Source organism: Tachyglossus aculeatus, chromosome 24 (genome assembly GCF_015852505.1).
Source record: "Tachyglossus aculeatus isolate mTacAcu1 chromosome 24, mTacAcu1.pri, whole genome shotgun sequence".
NCBI classification, from domain to species: Eukaryota; Metazoa; Chordata; class Mammalia; order Monotremata; family Tachyglossidae; genus Tachyglossus; species Tachyglossus aculeatus.
In genome coordinates, this window is record NC_052089.1 from 22,824,690 (window position 1) to 22,842,446 (window position 17,757).

The 17,757-nt window shown below is 48.0% G+C and overlaps 2 protein-coding genes across 2 annotated transcripts in view; one reads left to right on the plus strand and one right to left on the minus strand.

Annotated features, from left to right (window-relative positions):
• The window catches only part of CFAP57 (cilia and flagella associated protein 57), a 36,227-nt gene extending 35,108 nt beyond the window's left edge, over positions 1 to 1,119 (minus strand). Inside the window, exon 1 of the mRNA XM_038766237.1 lies at positions 1,103 to 1,119. The gene's annotated coding sequence lies outside the window, so the exon portion shown is untranslated. The remainder of the gene's footprint in view (positions 1 to 1,102) is intronic.
• Positions 1,073 to 17,709, plus strand: EBNA1BP2 (EBNA1 binding protein 2). Its single transcript, XM_038766239.1, has 10 exons — positions 1,073 to 1,090; positions 1,316 to 1,398; positions 10,342 to 10,425; positions 10,539 to 10,708; positions 14,044 to 14,167; positions 16,247 to 16,336; positions 16,770 to 16,845; positions 16,951 to 17,044; positions 17,169 to 17,331; positions 17,430 to 17,709. The coding sequence occupies exons 2-10, from the start codon at positions 1,324 to 1,326 to the stop codon at positions 17,478 to 17,480; spliced, it is 927 nt and encodes a 308-aa protein (XP_038622167.1). The 5' UTR covers positions 1,073 to 1,090; positions 1,316 to 1,323; the 3' UTR covers positions 17,481 to 17,709.
• The last annotated feature ends 48 nt before the right edge of the window (positions 17,710 to 17,757 follow it).

Here is a 17,757-nt window from a genome sequence, read left to right on the forward strand (position 1 = left end):
ATGATGGCAGTTATTAAGAGCTTACTAGGTGCCAAGCACTGTACTAAGCACTGGGGAGATACAATAATAATAATAATGATGATGATGATGTTATCTGTTAAGCGCTTACTATGTGGAAATTGCTGTTCTAAGCGAAGAGACTGGCCCAAAGTCAATCAATCAATTGTATTTATTGAGCACTTACTGTGTGCAGAGCACTGTACAAAGCGCTTGGGAATAATAATAATGATGATGACGGCAGTTATTAAGAGCTTACTAGGTGCCAAGCACTGTTCTAGGCACTGGGGAGATACAATAATAATAATAATAATAATAATGATGATGATGGTATCTGTTAAGTGCTTACTATGTGCAAAGCGCTGTTCTAAGCAAAGAGACTGGCCCAAAGTCAATCAATTAATCAATCGTATTTATTGAGCGCTTATTGTGTGCAGAGCACTGTACTAAGCGCTTGGGAATAATAATAATGATGATGATGGCAGATATTAGGAGCTTACTAGGTGCCAAGCACTGTTCTAAGCACTGGCGAGATACAATAATAATAATAATGATGATGATGACGATGGTATCTGCTAAATGCTTACTATGTGCAAATTGCTGTTCTAAGCGAAGAGACTGGCCCAAAGTCAATCAATCAATCGTATTTATTGAGCGCTTACTGTGTGCAGAGCACTGTACAAAGCGCTTGGGAATAATAATAATAATAATGATGATGATGATGGCAGTTATTAAGAGCTTACTAGGTGCCAAGCACTGTTCTAGGCACTGGGGAGATACAAGAATAATAATAATAATAATAATAATAATAATAATGATGGTATCTGCTAAGTGCTTACTATGTGCAAATTGCTATTCTAAGCGAAGAGACTGGCCCAAAGTCAGTCAATCAATCAATCGTATTTATTGAACGCTTCCTGTGTGCAGAGCACTGTACTAAGCGCTTGGGAAGTCCAAGTTGGCAACATCTAGAGACGGTCCCTACCCAACAGTGGGCTCACAGTCTAAAAGGGGGAGACACAGCGGACCAGTGGAGGAGCCGGGATTTGAACCCAGGACCCGTGAGTCCCAAGAGTCCAGTGCCTGGGCCAGGGTAGGCGCTTACCCAATCCCCCCCAGGCAGGCCTGGGCCCGGCGCCGGCGGGCGGGCGGGAGGGCCGGTCCTGGGCGCCGGCCGGGTACCAGGCTGTTGCCGGTTGCCACGGCAACGCCCCCGCGGATGCTCGGGACCGGAAGCGGAAGTCCTCCGCCCGCCCTGCGCGGCCATGTGCCACTTCCGGTGAGCGTGACCTCTCCTCCCCTCCCCTCTGAGGCCTAGTTTGCGGCATGGCGGGCTCCGCGGAGGAGGCGGACTCCCCGTCCGACATCGACTCCGAGGCCTCCGACCTCTCCGACAGGGAGGTGAGTGACCCCCCCCTTCCCCCTCTCCGGCACCCAATAATTAAGTTTTCATTTAATTGTATTTATTGAGCGCCCACTCTGTGCAGAGCACTGTACTGAGCGCCTGGGAAGTCCAAGTCGGCAACGGCTAGAGACAGGCCCTACCCAACAGTGGGGCACACAGTCTAGAAGGAGCCCTGCCTCCTTCCCCTCAATCAATCAATCATATTTATTGAGCACTTAGTGTGTGCAGAGCACTGTACTGAGCGCCTGGGAAGTCCAAGTCAGCAACATCTAGAGACGGTCCCTACCCCACAGCGGGCTCACGGGCTAGAAGGGGGAGACAGACAACAAAACCAAACATGTTAACAAAAGCAATCAATCGCATTTTTTGAGCGCTTACTGGGTGCAGAGCACTGTACTAAGCGCTTGGGAAGTACAAGTTGGCAACATATAGGGACAGTCATCATCATCAATCGTATTTATTGAGCGCTTACTGTGTGCAGAGCACTGGACTAAGCGCTTGGGAAGTACAAGTTGGTAACATATAGGGACAGTCCCTACCCAACAGTGGGCTCACAGTCTAAAAGATAAAATACATAGAATAAATATGTGCAAGTAAAATGAATAGAGTAATAAATACGTACAAACATATATACAGTCGTATATAGTCGTATTTATTGAGCGCTTACTGTGTGCAGAGCACTGTACTAAGCGCTTGGGAAGTACAAGTTGGCAACATATAGGGACAGCCCCTATCCAACAGTGGGCTCATAGTCTAAAAGATAAAATAAGTAGAATAAATATGTGCAAGTAAAATAGAGTAATAAATACGTACAAACATATATGCAGTCGTATATAGTCGTATTTATTGAGCGCTTACTGTGTGCAGAGCGCTGTACTAAGCGCTTGGGAAGTACAAGTTGGCAACATATAGGGACAGTCCCTACTCAACAGTGGGCTCACAGTCTAAAAGATAAAATAAGTAGAATAAATATGTGCAAGTAAAATAAATAGAGTAATAAATACGTACAAACGTATATATAGTCGTATTTATTGAGCGCTTACTGTGTGCAGAGAGCTGTACTAAGCGCTTGGGAAGTACAAATTGGCAACATATAGGGACAGTCCCTACCCAACAGTGGGCTCGCAGTCGAAAAGATAAAATAAGTAGAATAAATATGTGCAAGTCAAATAAATAGAGTAATAAATACGTACAAACATATATACAGTCGTATATATAGTCGTATTTATTGAGCGCTTACGGTGTGCAGAGCACTGGACTAAGCGCTTGGGAATAATAATAATAATGATGGCAGTTATTAAGCACTTACTAGGTGCCAAGCACTGTTCTAAGCACTGGGGAGATATAATAATAATAATAATGACGGTATTTAAGCGCTTACTATGTGCAAAGCACTGTTCTAAGCGCTGGGGGAGTTACAAGGTTGTCCCACGTGGGGCTCCCAGTCTCTACCCCCATTTTACAGATGAGGGAGCTGAGGCAAGGTAATCATTCTTTCATTCAATCGTATTTATTGAGCGCTTACTGTGTGCAGAGCACTGTACTGAGCGCCTGGGAAGTCCAAGGCGGCAACATCTAGAGACGGGCCCTACCCAACAGCGAGGTCACGGTCTAGAAGGAGGAGACTGACGACAAAACATATTAACAAGATAAAATAAGTAGAATAAATATGTACAAGTAAAATAAATAGAGTAAAAAATACGTACAAGCATATATATAGTCGTATTTGTTGAACGCTTACTGTGTGCAGAGCACCGGACTAAGCGCTTGGGAGTAATAATAATAATGGTGGTGGTTATTAAGCGCTTACTAGGTGCCAAGCACTGTTCTAAGCACTGAGGAGATACAATAATAATAATGATGATGGTGTTTGTTAAGCTCTTACTATGTGCAAAGCACTGTTCTAAGCACTGGGGGGATACAGGGTTGTCCCACGTGCGGCTCCCAGTCTTCATCCCCTTTTTACAGATGAGGGAACTGAGGCAAGGTAATCATTCATTCATTCAGTCGTATTTATTGAGCGCTTACTGTGTGCAGAGCACTGTACTAAGCGCTTGGGAAGTACCAGTTAGCAACATATAGAGTTGGTCCCTACCCAACAGTGGGCTCACAGTCTAGAAGGGGGAGACAGAGAACAAAACAAAACATATTAACAGAATAAAATAAATAGAATAAATTTGTACAAGTAAAATAAATAAATAAATAAATAATGATGGCAGTTATTAAGCGCTTACTAGGTGCTAAGCACTGTTTTAAGCACTGGGGAGATACAATAATAATAATAATAATGGTGGTATTTGTTAGCGCTTACTATGTGCAAAGCACTTGTTCTAAGCGCTGGGGGGGATACAGGGTTGTCCCACGTGGGGCTCCCAGTCTTCATCCCCGTTTTACAGATGAGGGAACTGAGGCAAGGTAATCATTCTTTCATTCAATCGTATTTATTGAGCGTTTACTGTGTGCAGAGCACTGGACTAAGCACTTGGGAAGTACAAGTCGGCAACAAGTGAGCGTGGCTCAGTGGAAAAAGCCTGGGCTTTGGAGTCCGAGGTTATGGGTTCGAATCCCACTCTGCCACTAGTCAGCTGTGTGACTTTGGGCAAGTCACTTTACTTCTTCAGTTGTCTTTGATTTATTGGGATTTGAAGCTGTGAATGAAGGAGCAAATCAATCAATAACGTTTACTAAGTGCTTATTCTGTACAGAGCACCAGTACTGAGAAGCAGTGTGGCTCTGGAAAGAGCACGGGCTTTGGAGTCAGAGGTCATGGGTTCAAATCCTGGCTTCACCACTTGTCAGCTCTGTGACTTTGGGCAAGTCACTTCACTTTTCTGAGCACTTCCCTCATCTGTAAACTGGGGATGAAGACGGTGAACCCCACGTGGCATAATCTGATTACCTTGTATCTACCCCAGCGCTTAGAACAATGCTGGGCACATAGTAAGCGCTTAACAAATACCAACATTATTATTATTATTAAGCGCTTACTATGTGCCAAGCACTGTTCTAAGCACTGGAGTAATAGTGATAATAATGATGGTGTTGGTTAAGCACTTACTATGTGCCAAGCACTGTTCTAAGCACTGGAGTAATAGTAATACTAATGAAGATGATGGTATTGGTTAATCAATCAATCAGTCGTATTTATTGAGCGCTTACTGTGTGCAGAGCACTGTGCTAAGCGCTTGGGAAGAACAAGTTAAGCGCTGGGGTAATAATAATAATGATTGTGGTATTGGTTAAGCGCTGGGGTAATAATAATAATGATGATGGTATTGGTTAAGCACTTACTAGGTTCCAAGCACTGTTCTAAGCACTGGGGTAACAATAATAATAATAATGGTGATAATGGTATTGGTTAAGTGTTTACTAGGTGCCAAGCACTGGGGTAATAATGATGATGGTATTGGTTAAGTGCTTACTGGGTGCCAAGCACTGTTCTAAGCACTGGGGTAATAATAATAGTAATGGTGATAGTGGTATTGGTTAAGCGCTTACTAGGTGCTAAGCACTGGGGTAATAATGATGACTGTATTGGTTAGGTGCTTACTAGGTGCCAAGCACTGTTCTAAGCACTGGGGTAACAATAATAATAATAATGGTGATAATGGTATTGGTTAAGGGTTTACTAGGTGCCAAGCACTGGGGTAATAATGATGATGGTATTGGTTAAGTGCTTACTGGGTGTCAAGCACTGTTCTAAGCACTGGGGTAATAATAATAATAATGGTGATAGTGGTATTGGTTAAGCGCTTAGTAGGTGCTAAGCACTGGGGTAATAATAATAACGATGATGGTATTGGTTAAGCGCTTACTAGGTGCCAAGCACTGTTCTAATTGCTGGGGTAATAATAATAACGATGGTATTGGTTAAGCACTTACTAAGTGCTAAGCACTGGGGGAGATGCAAGGTGATCAGGTTGTCCCATTTGGGGCTCACAGTCCTCATCCCCATCTTACAGATGAGGTAACTGAGGCCCAGAGAAGTGAAGCGGCTTGCCCAAAGTCTCCCAGCTAAGTGGAGGAGCTGGGATTCGAACCCACCACCTCTGACTCCCAAGCCCGGGCTCTTTCTACTAAGCCAGGCGGCTTCTCTTATAATAATGGTGGTATTCGATCAGCGCTTAATATGTGCCAGGCAGTGTGCTAAACGCTGGGGTGGGTGCAAGCCAGTCCGATTGGACACAGTGCCCTGTCCCACATGGGGCTCCCAGTCTCCAGTCCCGTTTTATAGAGGAGGGAACTGAGGCACAGAGAAATGGAGTGACTTGCCCAAATTTACACAGCAAACAAGTGGCGGGGCGGAATTAGAACCCATGACCTTCCGACTTCCAGGCCCGTACTGTAGCTTCACTCATTCATTCATTCATTCAATCGTATTTATTGAGTGCTTACTGTGTGCAGAGCACTGTACTAAGCGCTCGGAAAGTACAATTTGGCAACAGAAAGAGACAATCCCTACCCAACAACGGGTATTCCGAGGGCCAGAGGAATAATAACAGTAAACAACGGTGATAATCCTTTATTTGTGGTGTCTGTTAAACGCTATATCTGTGGTTTATTTGTATTAACGTCTATTTTCACTTCTGAATTGTCAGCTTGTAAGCAGGGAATGTGTCTGTTTATTGTTACATGGTACTCTCCCAAGCGCTCAGTACAGGGCTGTGCACACAAGCGTCCAATAAATTCGATTGACCGACTGACTTAGTAGTATTTATCGAGCGCTTACTAAGTGCCAAGGCCAGTACTAAACGCTTGGGAGGGTACAGTACAGCAGAATTAGCAGACACGTTTCCTGCCCCTAATGAGCTTGCTTATTGAGTGACGAGCGCTGGGTTTAATTCCACCACCGATGATAATCCTTTATTTGTGGTGTTTGTTAAGCGCTGTATCTTTGGTTTATTTGTATTAACATCTGTCTTCACTTCTAAATCGTCAGCTTGTAGGCAGGGAATGTGTCTGTTTATTGTTATATGGTACTCTCCTAAGTGCTCAGTACAGGGTTCTGCACACAAGCGTCCAATAAATTCGATTGACTGACTGACTTAATCACTAGTATTTATCGAGCGCTTACTAGGTGCCAAGGCCAGTACTAAACGCTTGGGAGGGTACAGTACAGCAGAATTAGCAGACACGTTTCCTGCCCCTATTGAGCTTGCTTATTGAGTGAGGAGCGCTGGGTTTGATTCCATCACGGATGATAATCCTTTATTTGTGGTGTCTTTTAAATGGTTTATTTGTATTAACGTCTGCCTTCACTTCTAAATCGTCAGGTTGTAGGCAGGGAATGTGTTTGTTTATTGTTATATGGTACTCTCCCAAGCGCTCAGTAAAGGGCTCTGCACACAAGCGTCCAGTAAATTCGATTGACCGACTGACATGATCATTAGTATTTATCGAGCGCTTACTAGATGCCAAGGCCAGTACTAAACGCTTGGGAGGGTACAGTACAGCAGAATTAGCAGACATGTTTCCTGCCCCTAACGAGCTTGCTTATTGAGTGACTGGGTTGGATTCCACCGCGGACTCTAAGAGGGTGAGAGCAGGTATTATTATCCCCGTTTTCCAAATGAGAAAACTGAGGTCCCGAGTTAAGTGGCAGACGCAGAATTAGAACCCAGGTCTCCTGACTCCCGGTTCTGTGCGTTTTTCCCCCACTCTTATTTTATTTAATAATAATAATAATAATAATGATGGCATTTGTTAAGCGCTTACTACGTGCAGAGCACTGTTCTAAGCGCTGGGGTGGATACAAGGTGATCAAGTTGCCCCACGTGGGGCTCACAATCTTAATCCCCATTTTACAGATGAGGGAACTGAGGCTCAGAGAAGCTAAGTGACTTGCCCAAGGTCACACAGCAGTCATGTGGCGGAGTCGGGATTCGAACCCATGACCTGACTCCAAAGCCCGGGCTCTTTCCACTGACCCACGCTGCTTCTCCATAAGAATTCTCCATAAGAATCCATAAGAATTCTCCATAAATTCTCCATATTTGTTCAGCGTTCACTTTGTGCCAGGCATTATACTAAGTTCTGGGGTAGACACAAGGCACTATGGTTGGATACAGTCCCTGTCCCACATGGGACTAACATTAAGCAGCGTGGCTCAGTGGAAAGAGCCCGGGCTTTGGAGTCAGAGGTCATGGGTTCAAATCCTGGCTCTGCCAATTGTCAGCTGGGCAAGTCACTTAACTTCTCCAGGCCTCAGTTACCTCAGCTGTAAAATGGGGGTGAAGACTGTGAGCCCCCTGTGGGACAACCTGATTGCTTGTAACCCCCACAGCACTTAGCACAGTGCTTTGCACATAGTAAGCGCTTAATAAATGCCATTATTATTAATCCCCATTTTCCGGATGAGGTAGCTGAGGCCCATAGAATAATAATAATTATAATAAATAATGATGGCATTTATTAAGCACTTCCTATGTGCAGAGCACTGTTCTAAGCGCTGGGGAGGTTACAAGGTGATGAGGTTGTCCCACGTGGGGCTCCCAGTCTTAATCCCCATTTTCCAGATGAGGTCACTGAGGCCTAGAGAAGTGAAGTGACTTGCCCAAAGTCACACAGCTGACAAGTGGCAGAGCCGGGATTTGAGCCCATAATAATAATAATAATAATAATGGCATTTATTAAGCGCTTACTATGTGCCAAGCACTGTTCTAAGCGCTGAGGAGGTTACAAGGTGATCAGGTTGTCCCACAGGGGGCTCACAGTCTTAATCCCCATTTTACAGATGAGGTCACTGAGGCACAGAGAAGTGAAGTGACTTGCCCAAAGTCACACAGCTGACAAGCGGCAGAGCCGGGATTTGAACCCATGACCTTTGACTCCAAAGCCCGGGCTCTTTCCACTGAGCCACGCTGCTTCTGTGTCGCATATATACTTGGAGCTATTCGTTCATTCATTCAGTCTTATTTATTGAGCGCTTCCTTTGTGCAGAGCACTGGACTTAAGCATTTGATATTCACCTCACCCTCAGCCCCGCAGCACTTACAACCATGTCTGTAATTTAGCTTAATATTCGTCCATCTCCCCCCTAGACTGTCGGCTCCTGGTAATAATAATAATGATGATGATGGCATTTATTAAGCGCTTACTATGGCATTTATTAAGCGCCACTCGGCTTCCTGTGGAGGGTGGGCGCCGGAGCCCAGGTAGATTTAATAATAATAATAGATGGCATTTATTAAGTGCTTACTATGTGCAAAGCACTGTTCTGAGTGCTGGGTAGGTTACAAGGTGATCAGGTTGTCCCACGGGGGGGCTCACAGTCTTCATCCCCATTTGACAGATGAGGGCACTGAGGCGCAGAGAAGTGAAGTGACTTGCCCAAAGTCACACAGCTGACAATTGGCGGAGCCGGGATTTGAACCCATGACCTCTGCCTCCAAGGCCCGGGCTCTTTCCACTGAGCCACGCTGCTTCTCAGGCAGTGTGGTACGCAGGGAACCCCTCTACCAACTCTTGTTCTCTCCGGAACGCTTAGTACAGTGCTCTGCGCACAGTAAGCACTCAATAAATAGCACTGATTGATAGGAGAGTACTATGTATTGATTGATTGGAGATATATCCATCTCCAGTGGAGATATATTGAAGATATATCAATCACAGGAGAGTAACAGTGTGTAAAGAGCAGGAGCCTGGGTTCTAATCCTGGCTCCGCCAACTGCTTGCTGTGTGACCATGGGCGAGTCCCAACGTCTCTGCCTCAGTTTCCTCAACTGTAAAATGGGGATTAAACGCCTGTTCTCCCTCCTGCTTGGGCGGTGAGCCCCACGCGGGACAGGGACCGTGTCTGACCTAATTAAGTAGTGCCTACCTCAGTGCTTAGAATCGTGTTTGACACACAAGCGCTTAACAGATACCATAAAGGAAAAGAAAGGGTTTGAAAGTGGGGAGGATGGTGGACTGCCAGATGTGAAGCGGGAGGGCGTTCTAGGGCGGATGGAGGACAAGGGCAGAGGATCGGCAGCGAGGCTGACGAAGCCAAGGCTCGGCCCCGGCTCGCCACAACGTGGTGGTAACAATAACAATAACAATAATAATAATAATAATAATAATAATAATGGCATTTGTTAAGCACTTACTAAGTGCAAAGCACTGTCTTTGTCCCCATTTGACAGATGAGGTAACTGAGGCTTGTACGTGAGCCAGGGTCGGGGGGCAGGAGGGTGATAACTTGGCAGAGCAGAGGGTGATATATTGCCAACTTGTACTTCCCAACCACTTAGTCCAGTGCTCTGCACACAGTAAGCGCTCAATAAATACGATTGATGATGATGATGATGATGATGATGATAATAATGATGGTATTTGTTAAGCACTTACTATGCGTCAGGCACTGTTCTAAGTGCCGGGTAGATATGTGCTAATAGGGTTGGACGCAGTCCCTGTCCCACATAATAATAATAATGATGGCATTTATTAGTCAATCAATCAAGCAATCGTATTTATTGAGCGCTTACTGTGTGCAGAGCACTGTACTAAGCGCTTGGGAAGTACAAGTTGGCAACATATAGAGACAGTCCCTACCCAACAGTGGGCTCACAGTCTAGAAGGGGGAGACAGAGAACAAAACCAAGCGTATTAACAAAATAAGCGCTTACTCTGTGCAAAGCACTGTTCTAAGCGCTGGGGAGGATACAAGGTGATCAGGTTCTAGACTGTGAGCCCGCTGTTGGGTAGAGACCGTCTCTATATGTTGCCAACTTGTACTTCCCAAGCGCTTAGTCCAGTGCTCTGCACACAGTAAGTGCTGAATAAATACGATTGATTGATCAGGTTGTCCCATGTGGGGCTCACGGTGCCGGAGGAGGCTAGCGGGCTGGGGCCCCGTCCCCATCGGACGCCCGCGGGCATGTGGGGAGAGTTGCCCCCATCCCAGGCTGGGCACTGGAGGGGCAGCGGAGAATCTGAGCGTGTCCCCTTGTGTCGCACAGCTGCAGGAAGCATTTGCCAAAGGGGTCCTGAAGCCCGGTCTCAATGTCGTGCTGGACGAGCCGAAGAAGACGGTCAACGACGTGGTGAGTGCGAGTTGGGGCCAGCGGGCACGGCCCCGGTCCCTCGGGGGGCACAGAGCGGTTCCGAGCCGGGCAGCCCCTCACGGGCCCGGCTTTGGGTGTCCCCCCCACCCCAGGACGGGCTGAAGCACTGTCTGTCGGAATTCAAGAGGAAGCTGGCCTGGATCGAAAGGCTCGACGTCACCTTGGGGCCGGTGCCCGAAATCCCCAGCTCGCGGCCCACGCTTCACACGCCGGAGCGGAAAGCAGTCGACCCGGAAGACGACTTCCAGAGGGAGATGAGCTTGTACGTGAGCCGGGGAGGGGGGCGGGAGGGCGAGAATAACGATGGTGTTTGTTTGTTATGAGAAGCAGTGTGGCTCAGTGGAAGGAGCCCGGGCTTTGGAGTCAGAGGTCATGGGTTCAAATCCCGGCTCCACCACTTGTCAGCTGTGTGACTTTGGGCAAGTCGCTTAACTCCTCTGTGCCTCAGTTCCCTCACCTGTAAAATGGGGATGAAGACTGTGAGCCCCCCGTGGGACATCCTGATCACCTTGTAACCTCCCCAGCGCTTAGAACAGTGCTTTGCACATAGTAAGCGCTTAATAAATGCTATCATTATTATTATTATTATAAGCGCTTACTATGCGTCAGGCGCTGTTAAAAGTGCCGGGTAGAGACGTGCTAATCGGGTTGGACTCAGTCCCTGTCCCACATAATAGTAATGATGGCATTTATGTATGTACATATCTATATATGTATCTATGCATATATATCTCTATATATATGCATAGATACATATATAGTATCTATATATGTATCTATGCATATATATCTCTATATATATGCATATATATGTATCTATGCATATATATAGAGATATATATGCATAGATACATATATAGTGTGTATCTATACATCTCTCTCTATGTATAGATACATATATGTGTATATATCTTTGTACGTATTTATTACTCTTTATATATACCTATATATGTATCTATACATATATATCTATGTATATCTATGTATAGATAGATGGATGCATATATATCTATATATATATATACATAGATACATATATAGTGTGTGTCTCCCCCTTTTAGACTGTGAGCCCACTGTTGGGTAGGGACTGTCTCTATATGTTGCCAATTTGTACTTCCCAAGCGCTTAATACAGTGCTCTGCACATAGTAAGCACTCAATAAATACGATTGATGATGATCTATACATATATATCTATGTATACGTATAGATACATATATAGGTATGTATCTTTGTACATATTTATTACTCTTTATATATACCTATATATGTATCTATACATAGATATCTATGTATATCTGTGTATAGATAGATAGATTTAGATAGATAGATATGTATAGATACATATATATGTATATATCTTTGTACATATTTATTACTCTAGTTTACTTGTACATATTTATTCTATTTATTTATTTTATTCTGTTAATATGTTTTGTTTTGTTCTCTGTCTCCCCCTTCTAGACTGTGAGCCCACTGTTGGGTAGGGACCGTCTCTTTATGCTGCCAACTTGTACATCCCAAGCGCTTAGTACTGTGCTCTGCACACAGTAAGCACTCAATAAATACGATTGAATGAATGAATGAATTTACTAAGTGCTTACTATGTGCAAAGCACTGTTCTAAGCCCTGGGGAGGTCACAAGGTGATCAGGTTGTCCCACAGGGGGCTCACAGTCTTCATCCCCATTTTTCAGATGAGGAAACTGAGGCACAGAGAATTTATGTGACTTGCCCAAAGTCACACAGCTGACAATTGGCGGAGCCGGGATTTGAACCCATGACCTCTGACTGCAAACCCGGGCCCTTTCCATTGAGCCACGCTGCTTCTCACATAGGGCTCACAGTCTTGCTCCCCATTTTAGAGATGAGGTGACTGAGGCCCAGAGAAGTGAAGTGACTTGCCCGGGGTCACAGCAGACAAGTGGCAGAGCCGGGATCAGGAGGCGGCGAGCCAGACGGGGACAAGAGAATAGGGCTAGATGTGCTTCTGAAACACAGGGGGATTTTGCTGCCCTACACATTCATCCCACTGATTGGATCCTGGGCTCTGGGGTGGTGAGAAGGAATGTGTTTAGCAAGTACATTTCTTCATTTCACGGAGAAGTGGGGTGACTCCAGGAGGCCCTATAATAATAATAATAATAATAATAATAATAGCATTTATTAAGTGCTTACTATGTGCAAAGCACTGTTCTAAGTGCCGAGGAGGTTACAAGGTGATCGGGTTGTCCCATGGGGGGCTCACAGTCTTCACCCCCATTTTACAGATGAGGCAACTGAGGCCCAGAGAGGTGAAGTGAATTGCCCAAAGTCACACAGATGACAAGTGACGGAGCCGGGATCTGAACCCATGACCTCTGACTCCAAAGCCCGGGCTCTTTCCACTGAGCCACGCTGCTTCTCTAAGCACTGTTCTAAGTGCTGAGGAGGTTACAAGGTGATCAGGTTGTCCCATGGGGGGCTCACAGTCTTCATCCCCATTTTACAGGCTGTAAGATCTCTAGGCTGTAATCAATCAATCAATCGTATTTATTGAGCGCTTACTGTGTGCAGAGCACTGTACTAAATGCTTGGGAAGTACAAGTTGGCAACATATAGAGACGGTCCCTACCCAACAGTGGGCTCACAGGCTGTAAGATCATTGTGGGCACGAAATGTGTCCGTTTATTCTTGTATTGTACTCTCCCAAGCGCTTAGTACAGTGCTCCGCACACAGTAAGCACTCAAAAAATACACATAACTGACCAACTGAAGGGAGCGGGCCTTTTTGTGATGATTTGCTGATGAAATGTCAGCTAGCCTTCACGACGGCTCCTGCCACCCATAGAGTATTATAATAATAATAATAATAATAATGATGATCATTCATTCATTCAGTCGTATTGATTGAGCACTTACTGTGTGCAGAGCACTGTACTAAGCGCTTGGGAAGTACAAGTCGGCAACATATAGAGACAGTCTCTACCCAACAACAGGCTCACAGTCTAGAAGGGGGAGATAGACAACAAAACAAAACATGTGGATAGGTTTCAAGTCATCAGAATAAATAGAAATAAAGCTAGGTGCACGTCATTAACAAAATAATTGGAATAGTAAATATGTACAAGTAAAATGAATAGAGTAATAAATCTGTACAAAAATATACAGGTGCTGTGGGGAGGGGAAGGAGGTAGGGTGGGGAGGAGAGGAAAAGGGGGCTCAGTGTGGGAAGGCTTCCCGGAGGAGGTGAGCTCTCAGTAGGGCTTTGAAGGGAGGAAGAGAGCTAGCTTGGCGGATGTGCGGAGGGAGGGCATTCCGGGCCAGGGGGAGGACGTGGACCGACGACGGGACAGGCGAGAATGAGGTACAGTGAGGACGTGATTTTGGTATTTAAGTGCTTACTAGGTGCCAGGCACTGTGCTAAGCACTGGGGATGTGCCCCGTAGGGCGGGGGTCCGCAGAAGCGCATGGTGAGCACGTCGTCTGAGCGGCGACGCCTCGTAACCCGGCTTCCCTCTCTCCTCGAGGAATATTCGGCGGGGGGTGGGCTGGGAGCCGAGGAAGTGGGGAATCGGGCGGCCCCCTGGGACGTCCACCCGATCCCGCTGTTCCCTCAGCTATCGCCAGGCTCAGGCGGCCGTGCTCACGGCCCTGCCCCGCCTCCATCAGCACCAGGTCCTCACTAAGCGGCCCGACGACTACTTTGCAGAAATGGCCAAGTCGGACCAGCAGATGCAGAAGGTGAGTCGCTGGGGGGACCGACACACCGGGGCGTGGGGAATGCGGGGGCAGGAGTCCCCGCTCGGGCCTGACGGTGCCACTCGGGGCAGGGTGCTCGATGAATGCCCGTACTCCTGCCAGCGGGCCTTTGGCAGATACCGTGAATTGGTAAATGCCGATTTGCCATCCCGGTCGGTCTGCTCCGTCGGCACACGCGGATTTCGTAAGAGAAGCAGCGTGGCTCAGTGGAAAGAGCCCGGGCTTTGGAGTCAGAGGTCATGGGTTCAAACCTCAGCTCCGCCAAATTCATTCATTCAATCATATTTATTGAGCGCTTACTGGGTGCAGAGCACTGTACTAAGCGCTTGGGAAGTACAAGTTGGCAACATAAAGAGACGGTCCCTACCCAACAGTGGGCTCACAGTCTAGAACGTCAGCTGTGTGACTTTGGGCAAGTCGCTTAACATCTCTGTGCCTCAGTGACCTCATCTGTAAAATGGGGATTAAGACTGTGAGCCCCCCGAGGGACAGCCTGATCACCTTGTAACCTCCCCAGCGCTTAGAACAGTGCTTTGCACATAGTAAGCGCTTAATAAATGCCATCATTATTCACGCTTTCTGAGTGCAGGACAGTGACATTCACACACCCTGGGTCAGCCTCGCTGTTGGCTTCCCTTTCGCCTTCCCGCCTGCTCTCCCCCTTTTAGATTGTGAGCCCACTGTTGGGTAGGGACTGTCTCTATATGTTGCCAATTTGTACTTCCCAAGCGCTTAGTACAGTGCTCTGCACATAGTAAGCGCTCAATAAATACGATTGATGATGATGATGGTCGAGAAACGTTGCTTTTGAGGTAGCAGGGATTGGTGTTTCTGTGGCCACGGTCGCATCAAGCTGAAGGAACGGTCTTTTTAAATAATAATGATAATAATGATGGCATTTGTTATGTGCTTACTATGTGCAAAGCACTGTTCTAAGCACTGGGGAGGTTACAAGGAGATCAGGTTGTCCCATGGGGCGTCACAGTCTTAATCTCCATTTTACAGATGAGGTACCTGAGGCACAGACCTCTGACTCCAAAGCCCGTGCTCTTTCCACTGAGCTACGCTGCTTCCTAAAAAATTCTTTAAAAAATGGTATTTAAGCGCTTACTATGTGCCAGGCACTGTACTAAGCGCTGGGGGAGGATACAAGGTTGTCACGTTGGACACAGTCCCTGTCCACAGAACGTGGGCTTGGAAGTCAGAAGGGCCTGAGTTCTAATTCCAGCTCCGCCACTTGGGCAAATCACTTCGCTTCTCTGTGCCTCAGTTCCCTCATCTGGAAAGGGGGCAAGGACTGTGTCCAACCCAATTTTCTCGTATCCATCCCAGAGCTTAGTACAGTGCCTGGCACACAGTAAGCACTTGACAAATATCACAATTATTATTAATGGAGCTTGCAGTCTTAATCCCCCCACCCCCCGGCATTTTACAGCTGAGGTAACTGAGGCTCAGTGTAGTGAAGTGACTTGCCAAGGTCACACAGCAGACAAGTGGCCGAGGTGGGATTAGAACCCAGATCTCTCTAACTTGCCGGCCTGTGCTGTCTCCATTAGGAAGTGCTGGAAATCCACGCAAGTGGGTCAGAATGGTCCCCGATTTGCAAACTAATTTGCCAGTTGTGCTTTCCCTGTATCTTCTGGGTGGTTTGAGCTTCAGGTTAGGAGGGTTGGGATCCCTGGCGTCGAGTGAAATTTTCTTTCTCTTGCTGGGTTGGGTTCAGATCAGGGCAGGAGGTTTCAGATTGTGTCCAATTCGTGTGGTTCAAGGGTGTCGGTAGAGCCCCAGGAGCCCAAGTAATTGGGGCCCGGGCTCGTGGGATAATTCCCCAGGTGAAAACACTGCCCTTCACGGGATTCGTCCCTCAAGATCCTGTGATATGGTGAAATTTGTGATTCCTGGAGGCCGGTTTGGGAGAGATTTGGGGGTATGGGGGTGTTCAGTGGGACAGTTACAGTTCTGGGCTCCTTAGCACTCAGACCGCAGGGTGGGGGGGGTGGGATGTGTCTGGAAAACCCTCTGCTCTGGCTCTTCCCAACCCCTGGGTTCTTTCTCCCTCAGATCCGCCAGAAGCTTCAGGAGAAGCAGGTGGCCATGGAGAAGTCCGAAAAAGCCAAACAGCTCCGAGCCCTGCGGAAATTTGGCAAGAAGGTGAGGGCGGGGGCCTCCTGGCCAGGAGAGTTTACAGCCTCAGGGTGGGGGGGCAGAGAGAGTTGTCATTCTGGGGCATTTCAGGGGCTCCGGAGGGTTTTCTTGAGAATGGCAAGGGTGGGTTTCACAGGAAACTTGGGTCGAGGAGGGTGGGGAAAATGTGGGAGGTTCATCTGGGAAATGGCACTGGGTCGGTCGGCCTCTCCTCATCCGTTTTTGGAGGAAAAGCGACATTGGTCCGTGTCAGCAGTTGTTGTGGAAATTTGTCAGGGGTGAACACTTTACCTGCTTTCTCCCCCCACCTTCCCCTCCCCTGGTGGAAAAGCGTTGGCCCAGGTGGGGTCGGCAATGTCGCGTCTGAGGTTGGAGGAGGGAGGGGGTAGGGGTTGGGCCCCTGGGGTCTCTTGCAGACAGACAACCCTCCCTGTTCCAGGTACAAACAGAAGTGCTGCAGAAGAGGCAGAAAGAGAAGTCCACCATGATGAATGCCATTAAGAAATACCAGAAAGGTCAGGCGTGGGGCCAGGGGTGGAAGGGGCCGTGGTGATCGCCACCCAGGTCATCCGGCCCTCGATTTCCGCTGACCTGACTGGGGTACCGTTTGGCCCTTCCAGGCCTGACAGACAAGCTGGACTTTCTGGAGGGTGACCAGGGGCCCGCGAGCCGGGCCAAAAAGGAGGGTGCTAAAGCCCCACAGACGAAGAAGGGGTGAGTCTGACCTTCCTCCCGGGTTCTAGCGTGAGACTGGTCTGCCGGGGGCTTAGTCCTCACCTGAGGAGCGGGGCGGTGGGAGCGCGGTGGGGCAGCCTGAATGAGCCCGGGTCTGTTTCAGGCCCAACGCCAAGCGACGCTACAAGAACCAGAAGTTTGGCTTCGGCGGGAAGAAGAAGGGCTCCAAATGGAACACCCGGGAAAGCCACAACGACGTGTCGGGCTTCCGGGCCAGTGTGGCCCACGCCAAGGGCTCCAAGAAGGCCGGGAAAAAGGGATCGAGTGTGAGTGGGCTGGGGACCCGGTAGCCCTGGGGTCCAAACCCATCCCGGGGGCGGGGTGCCACGTGGGAGCGGAGTTTGACCGCATCTTCCTTCCACAGAAGAGACCCGGCAAATGGGCGAGGCAGAAGATGAAGAGTAGAGCCCGCTGATGGCACGGCCCCTCACCTGCCGCCTGCGACTCGCCCCGGGGCGACTGTCCGCCACCCAAGGCGAGAGACCTGGGCCGGCCCAGGTCTTCCCGTGGAACTCGCAGCCTCCCGGTTAGTTCCTGGAAAGGGGCGAGGTGCCCGGCCAGCTGCCCCTGCCCGGACTGCTTTTCCCGGTGGGCCTGTGGCGGGGCCTCCGGGTGCCGCATTAAAGAGCTCATCTCCGCTGCCACCGCGCTCTCTGTTCTGTGTCTCAGGAGGTGTGGGCAGGCAGGTGGCC

Excerpts from the sequence above, each read along its gene's own strand:
- EBNA1BP2 (XM_038766239.1), top strand. The coding sequence starts at position 1,324 with ATGGCGGGCTCCGCGGAGGAGGCGGACTCCCCGTCCGACATCGACTCC. Across the intron at positions 1,399-10,341 it reads CCGACCTCTCCGACAGGGAG|CTGCAGGAAGCATTTGCCAA; the intron begins GTGAGTGACCCC and ends TGTGTCGCACAG. Across the intron at positions 16,846-16,950 it reads CATTAAGAAATACCAGAAAG|GCCTGACAGACAAGCTGGAC; the intron begins GTCAGGCGTGGG and ends TGGCCCTTCCAG.